Source organism: Bison bison, unplaced genomic scaffold (assembly GCF_000754665.1).
Source record: "Bison bison bison isolate TAMUID 2011002044 unplaced genomic scaffold, Bison_UMD1.0 scf7180017864331, whole genome shotgun sequence".
NCBI classification, from domain to species: Eukaryota; Metazoa; Chordata; class Mammalia; order Artiodactyla; family Bovidae; genus Bison; species Bison bison.
The window spans coordinates 4,428,678-4,440,440 of NW_011494903.1; the positions used below are offsets into that span (position 1 = coordinate 4,428,678).

Below are 11,763 nucleotides of genomic sequence, written 5' to 3' on the forward strand. Positions count from 1 at the left end.
GCACACCCGGCAACAACTGAGCGGAGAGCAATGTCTGAGTAAGTAGGTCAGTGCGACAGGAAAAGTGAGATGGGTTGGTGGGGAGGCAAGGAACACCATGGAATCAGGTTGACAGTACTGTAGAAAGTTGATTGATTGGGGCCAGGCTAGATTGTTTTGGTTCAGCAGAAGAGGAAGTTTCTGAAACTGGAAGAACATGGATTGTGGGGAGAAGAGTATGGCAAAGATCAAACACCATCATACCTCCCTACACAGTCTCTGAGGATCTGAGACCACAATTACACATGGGAGCACCAAAAGGAAAATGTACTCTAATCTAGCATAGAAATGCTAAAGCTTATTCTAATGATTAAGAAAGAACACAGGAGTGAAGTAAGGACTTGATCTGAGTCATTGCCTTGAACTTAAACTCCCCAGATTTGCTTTCTCCCTTCTTCTCCTCCTTGCCTTCCTTCCTCCTTCCCCTCTTCCTCCTTCCCTCTTCTCCTTCCTTCCTTCTTCCCTCACTCACTCACTCTACTTTGTTCTTACTTGTGTCTCACTGCAAATCCAGGAGCTTGACTTCCCCTGTGAACCTTGCCAACGGGGAAACGCATTTTTGGCCTGGTGGGTCTCTAGACCAACTTTCTCCTCACATCTTCTTTTGAATTTCCCAGATGGCAGCAGTAGAAAGCTATCAGTCTCCAAAGTAGTCACAGGCTCTTGGCTTGTGAAGTGGAATTCAGTCATTCACGTACTCAGTCGATGTTGATTGAGAACCTACTTTGTACAGGGTATTGGGAACATGACCTTGAATAAGTCATTGCAACTCCATATGGAGCTTATCCTGGAGGAGGAGACAGGGCATTGCATCGTTTTGGGCGGTGAAAGAGCTGTAGAGAAGCAGGGAATGAGGCTTAGGAAACAGGGTGAGAAGTTTAGAGAAGCTTGTCTGGGGAAGTGACTTTTGAGCTCTGGTCTTAAAGAAGAAAGGGAGGGAGGTCACGGGGACATGGAAAGATTGGGCAGAGACGGTTCCAATCAGAGAAAACAGCAGGTGCATAAGCCCCAAGGCAGAACAAAGTAAAATGACTTTTGCTAGGAATAGAAGAACACCTTTTACTAGGGACTGCCCTGAGGATACCAATTTCACGTCACCAAAAACTTACTGGTTCTTTCTCTGCTTATATCATGAGGATAGGATATGAGAAATTAAATGCTTTAGGGTGGTAGGACCAAGGGAACGTTCCCAGGGAAGGTCGTATAATCCTAGAGTTGGTTACACATGTGAGTGACTTTTCGTTTCATTTGCCATTGGGAAAAAAAAAGAAAACACATGAATTCTGACTTTTGCCATTTCTATTGTTTACAGTTCATACCCTTTATTACTTGTCCCATCCTTCTTAATCCAAGGTAAGCTTGGATCCCAGAGAATAAGTGACCACCAGACAGGGTGAATACTTGTCTTATTACAATGCCACATTTGTGCACCTGTGTCTGTGAGGTTCCATGAGCCCCCTGTTCTGATTGGCTCATTTATAAGATCAACCAAGGGAAAAAGAATGCCATGGAACAACAGGCAAACTGCAACGGCCGTGGTATTTCTTTCTTGAAGAAAACAGGTATCATAGGCTGGGGTAAAGTGTGAGGAATGGTGATCTTCATCTTCTCTGTATTTCCTTAGAGGAACAGAATTAGGAGCTGACATGTGGAAAAATCTCTGCTGAGAGCATGGACTCAATATGGGTGGCATCTTTTATCATTCAAGGCCTGAAATGATCTAGTTCTCAGTAGAGAATCGGCAATTAAACACCTGGATTTTTCCTTCCTATTCTACTTGGAAGGTTGTGGAGCTAAGGGGTGGATGCTGAACACACATCACAATTCCCTGGTGAAGCCATCGAAACCCTCCACCTTCCTCATGCAGGCTGAGCACCAGTGAAGGAAAACACTGGTCCTGGCTCTGAATTACAGGTTCAGAGCACCCGAGATCTGCCAACTGACCCCAGCTAAGCAACTAAGCTGCTAACAGGGTCCTGCACTAATAGGTCCAGAGAAAGTCAACATTTTGCAAGTTAATAGGGGTGATGTGTTATATTTTTTTTAGGAAAGGTGGTGGATGCAGGCATAAAAAAGATCACAGAGGAACCCAACAATGGTTGGGTTGAGGTGTAGAGGTGGTGTAGAGGGGTGGGGATCTAAGGGTTCCCATGGGGTCTTCTGATCCTTGATAGTCAACTTGAACGTCCATTCTGAGGTTCACTGTTCAGGGAGCAAAGTGGGCGTGAGCCAAGAAAAAGTCCATACAGGAAAGATCTAGAGGTGAGGAAAAGCAGGAGCTGTGAGAAAGGGAAGCCCAACATGTGGAAATACTCATCTCACAGATTCCTTTAAGAGGTGTTCAAAATGTTTAATAGCTTCTTGGCTTGGGTCTAACCAATCACAAAGGCTGCCAGCTGTAAACTGCCAGGGCTATACCCATGCTTAACCAGAAGAATTTCAGACCTGTATGAATGTTTTACTCACCTTTTGGTATGTACAATATACCTTACAGGTTTTGAAAAAAAAATCCTTAGAGGTTTGTTCTGCACTGTCAGAACCTCCTGGTCCACAGATTCTACAAAGACTGTCCCTGTATTTTATTGAATTGCTGACCTTACCTTTCTTATGCTACTCTGCACTAGAAGAATAAGAGCCTTGTTTAGTTTGAATCTCACACAGGGAAGTGGCTTTAGCAGTCAGCGAAACCCAAGTTCAAATCCTGCCTTTGCAATTATTATTCTTGGCTAAATACATAATCTTTCAAAGACTCCATTTTTGAAAATCTACAAAAAGGGATGCTATTCTTCAAGCACAGGATTTTTGCAAGGATTAAAATGGGGTTTCCTAGGTAAGTGCTCCAGATGGCGTCAGCTCTCAGGAGGCTTTCCCAGTGGTACCTCTGATAATCGGAATTTATTGTAATTCCAATAAGGGCTACTTGGTAATTAGGCATTTTTATATATGGAATAGTGGATTTGGAGGTAAAATAATAGTCCAGACAAACAGCAGAATAAGAAGTATGAATGTGCCAGAATACAGGGTTTTCTAAAACATTAAAAGTGATCACGACAAAAATATCACAACTGAAATACCAAGTACAGCACGTTCTTACATATCATGAGACAGGCCACTTAATAAATTCCATTTTTGTTATTCTGATTTGAGTAACCATATTTATGTAAAAACAGTTAAATTGGATTTAAGAATGTTTCACAGTTGAGTTTTCACTGAACCAGCCACATTCCCTGCACACAATTCCTTTAAATGATCAAATTTTACTGCACACAGGAGACCGATTGTTGCAAAATGTTATACTTCTGTAAAGCACTTTCACATACCTTATCCCACCTAATTCACAAAGCTGGTATCCACCAATGGGGAAATACTTACCAGAAACTCCAAGACCAGTCTAGTGTTTCAGTTTTTAAAAAAAGTTCAAGAGATGCCCTGCTCCTGCCCCCTCCCCTGACTCCAGTTGTTCTAGCTCACCCTTCTACTTTCTTGTCTCTGTGGAGAAGGAGATACTAGGGGTATGAGGAAGGAAGTGAGCACGGGGCAGCTCACAAAATGGAAGCAGAGGAGCTGGACGCTGGGGAGGGGTGGATGGGCACACAGCACAGTGCCTGCTCACACAGCACAGTGCCTGCTCACACAGCACAGTGCCTGCTCAGTGTAAAGCACAGGCAGGCCCTGAGGCTTGACTCAGCTACTGTGGTCCCAATTTTTGGCCATGCGTCACCAAGTTTAACCAAAGATTACAGCGTAGATCTCATCCAGCAAGAGTGGAAGGTGGCCCTGCTTCAGTTTGAAATAAAACTGTTAACATTTCTTCTAGAGAGAAGGAGTTCCATCCTCACCACCTAACTGGGGGGTTTTAGCTTCCAAATTCTAAACAAGAGCAGGGGAACAATTGCTGGGTAACTGCTGTCATAGTGTATGTAGGGTGTGTGTGTGTGTGTGGTGTGGCCCCACCATATCCCCCAACAATTCAATCTGAAAGAGCCCTCACGTTCAAGATTAAGGTAAGAGCTGTTTGTAGAAGAGCCAGAATTCCAGGGGCTTAGGGAACTTGGTGAATCGCCACCCCTGGAAATAGCATGTGGGCAAGGAAGTCAGTTACTGGAGTGTTGTGTGGGGAGACGGGAGGAGTTTATTCAGATGAACTAATCAATAAACACAGGGCTCTGCGCTGGCCAGGGGCAAGCCTCTGAAAGTGTTAAGTCAGCTTCTTTTCGGAGAGCACCATTCTTGGGTAAAGAGGACCCAGGGATGGCAATAGAGCTCTTTAGACACAAAAACCTGGAAGAACTTAAACTGGCAAAATTGAAGAAATGTCTTCAGACAAAAGAAGTGCAATAGTTCTCAGATCTCCCCAAGACATTGGGTACAAGTATCTCCCACTTCCAAACGACAAAGGTTTCCAAGCCAGACTGGCACGGTGGACTAAGCAATCAAAATGTAGTTCTTGAATCACGTGGGAGCTTCTTAAACCCCAGACCATAATCAGACTCTGACTTTTCACAGACCCCCCAGATGATGTGATGGACTGGCCCAAGCCTTCCCCAGCCCCCCAGAGAGGTCTAGGATATTCAGGAGCCCATGCCATTGCGGGGACCCCCAGCTCCACATCAGCCTGCTAGCCAGCTTGAATCTTCCCTGACCATCCTTCAGAGTGACCGATTTTACCTGGGCATCGTTGATTTCCTGGTGAAGACCAACCCTGATGGGTCTGGGATCAGTATTTTTTCTCCTATGATTCAAAGCTAAACCCATCTTTTTACAAGATGAAAAGCAATGGGGCTGGGGAGGCTGCACATCATCTTGGTATGTAGTCTATTTTGTGCTCATGAAAGAAAACCGACCTCAAACTCCCTAAGGATAATGCAAAAATAAACCTTCTGCTGACCTCCTGTACATAGAAGCAGCCTGGCCCTGTTGAGTGCCTTGCACTTCCAAAGGGGTGAGAAAACCGCAGAATGAAAGGCTGAGAGGACAGCCCCAACGCAGGCAGCCAGCTGTGGGGAGCTAAGAAACCTCGGTCAATCGGGTCCTCACGAGGCAAGCCCAGCAAGGCAGCTATGTCTGTCTGTCTGTCCTTCAGAGGGGCTGCGGTACTCACGGGCAGTTCGGATGGTGCTGCTGGGTTGACTTCGAGGGCTGGAACCATGCGGATTCACGGCCCTCACAGCAAACTGGTAGTTGGTATCAGGATCGAGGCCCTTGATGACCATGGAATCCATCTGGATCTGTTCTCGGATTGAGGTCCAACTCTTGTCGAAATCTGGCCTTTATTGATTAAAAAAAAAAGAAAAGCAGAATGAAAAACAGTAGTTTAGGAATAGCAGAAAAAATGGAAGCTTGCTGGCTATGCAAACTAACAGCGTTTGAACACTGGAAGTAAGACATAAAAATAAGTAAACATTTCCTACCAAAAAGTCATCTTGATTTGACATCACAGGTAAAAATTTGCAGGTCCTTGCTGATAAATGCAAGCAGATCATTTTTAGGGCCAGTGTTCAGTGCTGTTTCAAGATCACTGGCTTTTCCTTGCATGGCCTTGACTGTGGTGAAAAGATTCCCATATAGGAGTTCATTTTCAAGGACTCTGCCTGCCAGATGTCTCATAAATAAGCCTTCCCCTGACAATCCCTGTTCCCAGGGGTCAGGAGAGCACAGATTCTATCTATTCACAATCTGTTCGCAAAATAAACAAATATAAATTTTTAGGGCAACTAGTTGTGTAAACTGCCATGGGAAAACCCAAGAAGACTCTGTTCACAGCCATTCTTACTCTTCACAAAATTGCACAACTGTGCCAACTTGCTGAACGTTCACATGTCCTTCTGAGAACCCTATAGAGAGTGCAGACCTTGACTCAGAGCCTCCACCTAAGGGACAACATACAGGGGTTAAGATAACAAATTCTGGAGCTAGACTGAACCATTCAAATCCTGCCTCTATTGGTCATTAGCTGCTATTTCGCCTCTTTAAGTCTCTAGTTTCTCATCTGTAAAATGGGGTGATAAAAGTACCTATTTAAGAGGGCCATCTTAAAGGAGAAATGAGCTCTTTATCCTCAGCAACAGTGCCAGGCATTGTAACCGAGCAGGACCCTATGGGACCTTCCCAGTACAAGACCCCCAGTTCCCAATGTTCTCAGCCTGCCTTCTGGCTGTAGAAAAACTCTGTGTGTGTGTGTTCAATTGCTAAGTTGTGTCTGGTTCTTGGTAACTCCAAGGACTGTAGCCCACCATGCTCCTCTGTCCATGGAATTTTCCAGACAAGAATACTGGAGTGAGTTGCCATTTCCTCCTCCAGGGGATCTCCCTGACCCGAGGATTGAACCCGCGTCTCCTGCCTAAATCTCCTGCATTGGCAGACAGATTGTTTACCACTTGAGACACCTGGGAAGCCCAGAAAAATTTTAGTCAAAGAATAAATGTAATCAGAGAAGTGAGAAAATGCAGAAAGAAAGAAAAAAAGAACAAAAAACAAGATAAAATAACAGTAGCTAAGCCCTTAAAAAAAGCCAAGGAATTTTAGTTCCCTCTCAAGGGCTTCCCTGGTGGCTCAGCTGGTAAAGAATCCACCTGCAATGTCGGAGAGTTGGGTTGATTCCTGGGTTGAAAAGATCACCTGGAGAAGGAAACAGCTATCCACTCCAGTATTCTGGCCTGGAGAATTCCATGGACCATATAGTCCATGGGGTTGCAAAGAGCTGGACATAACTGAGCAACTTTCACTTCACTTCACTCCAGGGGCTGTAGATAATATCCTGAGCCATGTCCTTTGAGCTGCTTTGCAGCAACTGAAACCTCCACCAGACGAAGATGTTAACTGTATGCTGCCCACAAGCACACAGATCCCAGACCATTTGGAACCAGAAGGTTGATAATATTGACTCCTGATTACCTCACCACCAACCAATGAGAAGAATGTCCAGGAGCTGGTCACCCGTTCCCACACATGTTTAAAAACCTTTTCCTGATAGTCTTCAGGACTTTTAAACACTAGCTACCCTGGACGCCTTGATTTGCTCCTGAAACAAACATTGCACTTCCCTTCACCACAACCCAGTATCAGTGGATTGGCTTTACTGAGCCAACGAGAGGACCCAAGTGTGGTTCGGTAACATCATCACATAGTAAACACTCAGCACAGATTAGCATTATGTAAGGGATGTACCCAGCTCACAGAGCTGACAGGCAACCCTGGGCCACCTGCTTACTCTATATACCTGTGAACTTCAATGCAGCAGCACTAGCCTAGGTGGCTAATCAGTACTTGAAATGTAGCTCATCTGAATTGGGAAATGCTATGAGTGTGAAATGGACAATGGATTTTTTTAAGTGTAAAATATTTCATTAATATTTATACAGATAATGTGTTGAAATGATAATATTTTAGATTCAGTGGGTTAAAAAATACATTATTGAAATTAATTTCCTTTGTTTCTTATTACTTTTTAAATGACCATATTAAAAAACTTAAAATTCCATATAGGCTTGCACTTTCTAACGGACAGTGCTGTTCTATATGGACTTCCTAGTTGGAGGGAGAAAGGAGAGCTTTTCAGCTGGTGAGAACTGCAAAATAAAATTTGGGAATATTTGCACATGGTTGAGGGACAGTGCAAATGGCCTAACTGGAATAGAGGATTTTTATTAATAACTAAAAATAACTATCATTTATCATGTTCTTGTGAAGTATGAAGTATTTTTCTAATAGTTTAACTCATTTACTTCTCAAAAGTATCCTATGAAGTAGGTGTTAAAATTAAACACCTCCACTTTCTTTGAAGAGGAAATTAAGGCACAGAATGGGTAAGTAACTGGCCTGAGGTCACACAGCTGAAAAACGTGAGGCCTACTTGGGTTGATGGGAGAAGATTAGACTAAGATCTTTGATGTTGAATGAAAAATGGGGTGATAGTTGTTGCAGGGGTTGGTCTCCATCTTAGTTTGCTCCCTGACCAACTTCTCAGCTCTTCAATCGTTAAACACTTCTGCTCACAGATATCTAGGGGAATGTGTGTGTGCGTGCATGCACGTGTGCATGGTCATGCTCAGCTGTGTCCCACTCTTTGCGACCCCATGGACTGTAGCCCACCAGGCTCCTATGTCCATGGGACTTTTCAGGCAAGAATGCTGGAGTGGGTTGCCATTTCCTTCTCGAGGGGATCTTCCCAACCCAGGGATCGAACCCGCATCGGAATACTCATCTCCTGTGTCTCCTGCATTGGCAAGCAGATTCTTTACCACTGCACCACTTGGAAAGTCCCATTTACAGGACGGCAGGAAGCAAAAAGATTGACATCTGTCCTTTACGAACAACTTAATATGCAAGCAAATAAACACTCATTTTGCTGAAAGGAGATGCGTGGACGGTGCATGGATTTCTCTAACATGCGCTCTCCTTGCTTTTTCATTAGCAAGAATTGATGAGAGACAGTCCTAAAGAGAGAGGAGTCCTAAAGCCTGGTAAAAGTTGATTCCATGGGCTAACTGTGCTGATGAGGAGTTTATGGGACTCATATCTCACAAGAATTCACGTGTTTGGAGAAGCAGAGGTCACGGGGATGGCCACTGGAGGAAGTAGGGCTCATTTCTGTTTGGACTTTCCTTTCCCTAAAGATGGACTTCTCACGTAAACAAACTCTGCCATTGAAGAGAAAACCTTAGTGACTGGAAGGAAACACATTTCCAAACTCTAATTAAAACAAAATCACTTCGCAGAGGAAAGTCATAGGGGATGCCCAACAGTAAAGTCAGGAAAGATGTGATCTTTAGATAAAACTCTCCTGTTATCTTTTGCTAAGCTTCCCTTGTGACATTTATAGAGGAAAGGACCTGCAGCTGCGCTCAAAATGTGTCATTGTCCACCCAGGGCTACCTGCAAATATCTGCAACAATCTTCATTGTTCAACAGTTTCCCAGCTCCCCCAGCAAGAGACTATTTTGTATTTGTTCATTTAATGCAAGAAAGAAAGTCATATTTTCAGTGAATAAGAGATTGACATTATTAACATTTCATCTCATTGTATACACTGAGAGCAAAGCTCACGTAGATTGAATAGCAGTTCAAAACATTTTGCCTCTGACTTTGTCATGAGTTTTGCATTTAAATGTTTGTAGAGTCTCTAGACATACAAAAGTGCAAAGGTGAGGCTGAGAGAGAGAGAATCAGGTTAAAGTACTGTCTTAGTGCATCCTCAAATAATAGCTTTATCTTTTTTCCACTAAGTAAAATCATTGTATTCTAACTACAAAGTTGCCAGTTGAATCACTATAGCAACGATAGCCTGCCAATTTCCCCAATCGGGAAAAGGCTAGAGGGGAAGATGTAGACTAAGACAAGTGCTGCCATCCCAGGTAAAGATGGTTGGCCATGAGCAAAGCAGGCACTTAGACACTTGCCCAAAGAGTGGGAAGGGTTGGGTTGTGCATCCTATATCTCAGGAGACCAGTAGGACAACTTTGGAAGGTGGTTGGGCAGCGGAAGTCAGAGGGAACAGATACAAGTCTGTCAGCAGCGACTATTCAAAACCCAGTTAGCTGATTCAAGTAATCGAGACTCCCTCGCTGTTTGGGTAGGAAGAAGCATCGCCATTGGCTCTGCTAGCATCAGCCTGGTTATCAGGAATCTTAGAGACTGCTTGGTCCCAGTGCTTAAGGGTTCTCAAAGATTACATGCAAGATTCTATGTGTGAACATCATTTCATTTTCCTAAGTAAAGGGTCCTCAGTCTCTTATCAGATTCTCAAGTATAATCATGATCCCCAAAATTTTAGAAGCCACTGTCTAGTCCAGTCTCTCATTCTACCCGTGTGGATGCTGATGGAAAATAATTTATCCAAGGTCATAAAACCACAGGGTGGTATATATTTCTGTTTTATTTCCTTTCTTTGGCATTTTGACCACCTTGACTATTGCCAAGTTCACCCTTAGTGGGCAATCACTTTTCTTGGGATCATCAAACCCAGTGGGTGGCTGCCTTGGGCTACTCACTTGGCAAGTGATTAATGATTATCAGCCATGCATCCATCAAGGAAGCTATATTCTGGGAGGCTCTAAGGAACTATAAACACAGTTCCATTTTCAGAGTTTCTAATCTAATTGGCAGATAATACATTTAAGGACCAGCAGGAAGCCAGCACAAAGTCACCTATTTTGAGAGCTGTATTTTTGAATGGGTCAATGTGAACTGACATCCTGGGGAAACAATACAAGACTAGGAAGAATTTAAGCTAGATTTCAAATATATTTGGGTTCTGGTAACTGAAAAGGAATAGAACATCTCTGGGTGCAGTAATAGTTCTATGTATGGTGTGGATAAAATTAGCACCAGCTACATGAAAATACACTGTGGGATATTCAAGGACAATAAATAATATGGGTCCCTAGTATGAGTGATCAATTAATCTATATGAAAGATGGGTACAATATATAAAAACATTAGCCGTAAGTAAGTAGGTAAGTGAACATATGGCACCTCTCTGCATATCTCACATAGTCAAAGCTTTCCTTATCAGTCTACCAATCTGTCAGGCTACCCAATGATCCTCACTTGCTCCCATTAATCTAGCTACCCACTGCGTTTATTCCCAAATTTATTTATGACTTTTGTGTTTGTTATTGTAATTATGTTGCTTAATGCAACATTATATAAACTAGTGAATGTGAGTAAAAAATATAGGTAATAGCTATGTTAATGCTTTTGAAAGACTTGGTAAAGCTGAGTCACTAAAATACAACTGCCTTTGAACTCAGTGAAAGCAAGACAACTGTAAAACAGTGAAAAGATTATAAAATTCCAGAAGAATCTGCAATCAGGTAACTTTGGAAGTGACTCTAAAATTTTAACTTGAAAATAATGTAAGTAGAAATTGTAGATGATACCTTATAAGTATGGTTAAAATGTCTATATTATCAAAAGTAATCTACACATTCAATGCTGCTGCTGCTGCTGCTAAGTCGCTTCAGTCGTGTCCGACTCTGCGCGACCCCATAGACGGCACCCCACCAGGCTCCTCTGTCCCTGGGATTCTCCAGGCAAGAATACTGGAGTGGATTGCCATTTCCTTCTCCAATGCATGCATGCAAGCTAAGTTGCTTCAGTCAGGTCTGACTCTGTGCGACCCTATGGACAGCAGCCCACCAGCCTCCTCTGTCCACAGGATTCTCCAGGCAAGAATACTGGAGTGGGACACATTCAACGCAATCCCTATTAAAATTCCAATGCCATTTTCACAGAAATAGAAAAAAAAAATAGCAGCAAACCAAATTTGATAGCACATTAAAAGGATCTTACATGATGGAGGTGAATTTATCCCTGGGATGAAAGAGTGGTTCATTGTAAGCAAATCAGGAAGTCTGATACACCACATATTAAAAAGCGGAGACATTACTTTGTCAACAAAAGGTCTGTCTAGTCAAGGCTATGATTTTTCCAGTAGTCATGTATGGATGGTGAGAGTTGGACTATAAAGAAAGCTGAGTGCAGAAGAATTGATGTTTTTGAACTGTGGTGTTGGAGAAGACTCTTGAGAGTCCCTTGGACTGCAAGGAGATCCAACCAGTCCATCCTAAAGGAAATCAGTCCTGGGTGTTCATTGGAAGGACTGATGTTAAAGCTGAAACTCCAATATTTTGGCCACCTGATGCGAAGAGCTGACTCATTTGAAAAGACCCTGATGTTGGGAAAGATTGAAGGCGGGAGGAGACGGGGACAACAGAGGATGAG

At 43.2% G+C, this 11,763-nt stretch overlaps 1 protein-coding gene across 1 annotated transcript in view; it reads right to left on the reverse strand.

The window, feature by feature from the left end:
* EGFLAM (EGF-like, fibronectin type III and laminin G domains) overlaps nucleotides 1–11,763 on the reverse strand; it is a 195,695-nt gene that overhangs the window by 87,270 nt on the left and 96,662 nt on the right. The window contains exon 7 of the mRNA XM_010853757.1: nucleotides 5,141–5,307. Within this exon, the coding sequence (XP_010852059.1) occupies nucleotides 5,141–5,307 (167 nt within the window). The remainder of the gene's footprint in view (nucleotides 1–5,140; nucleotides 5,308–11,763) is intronic.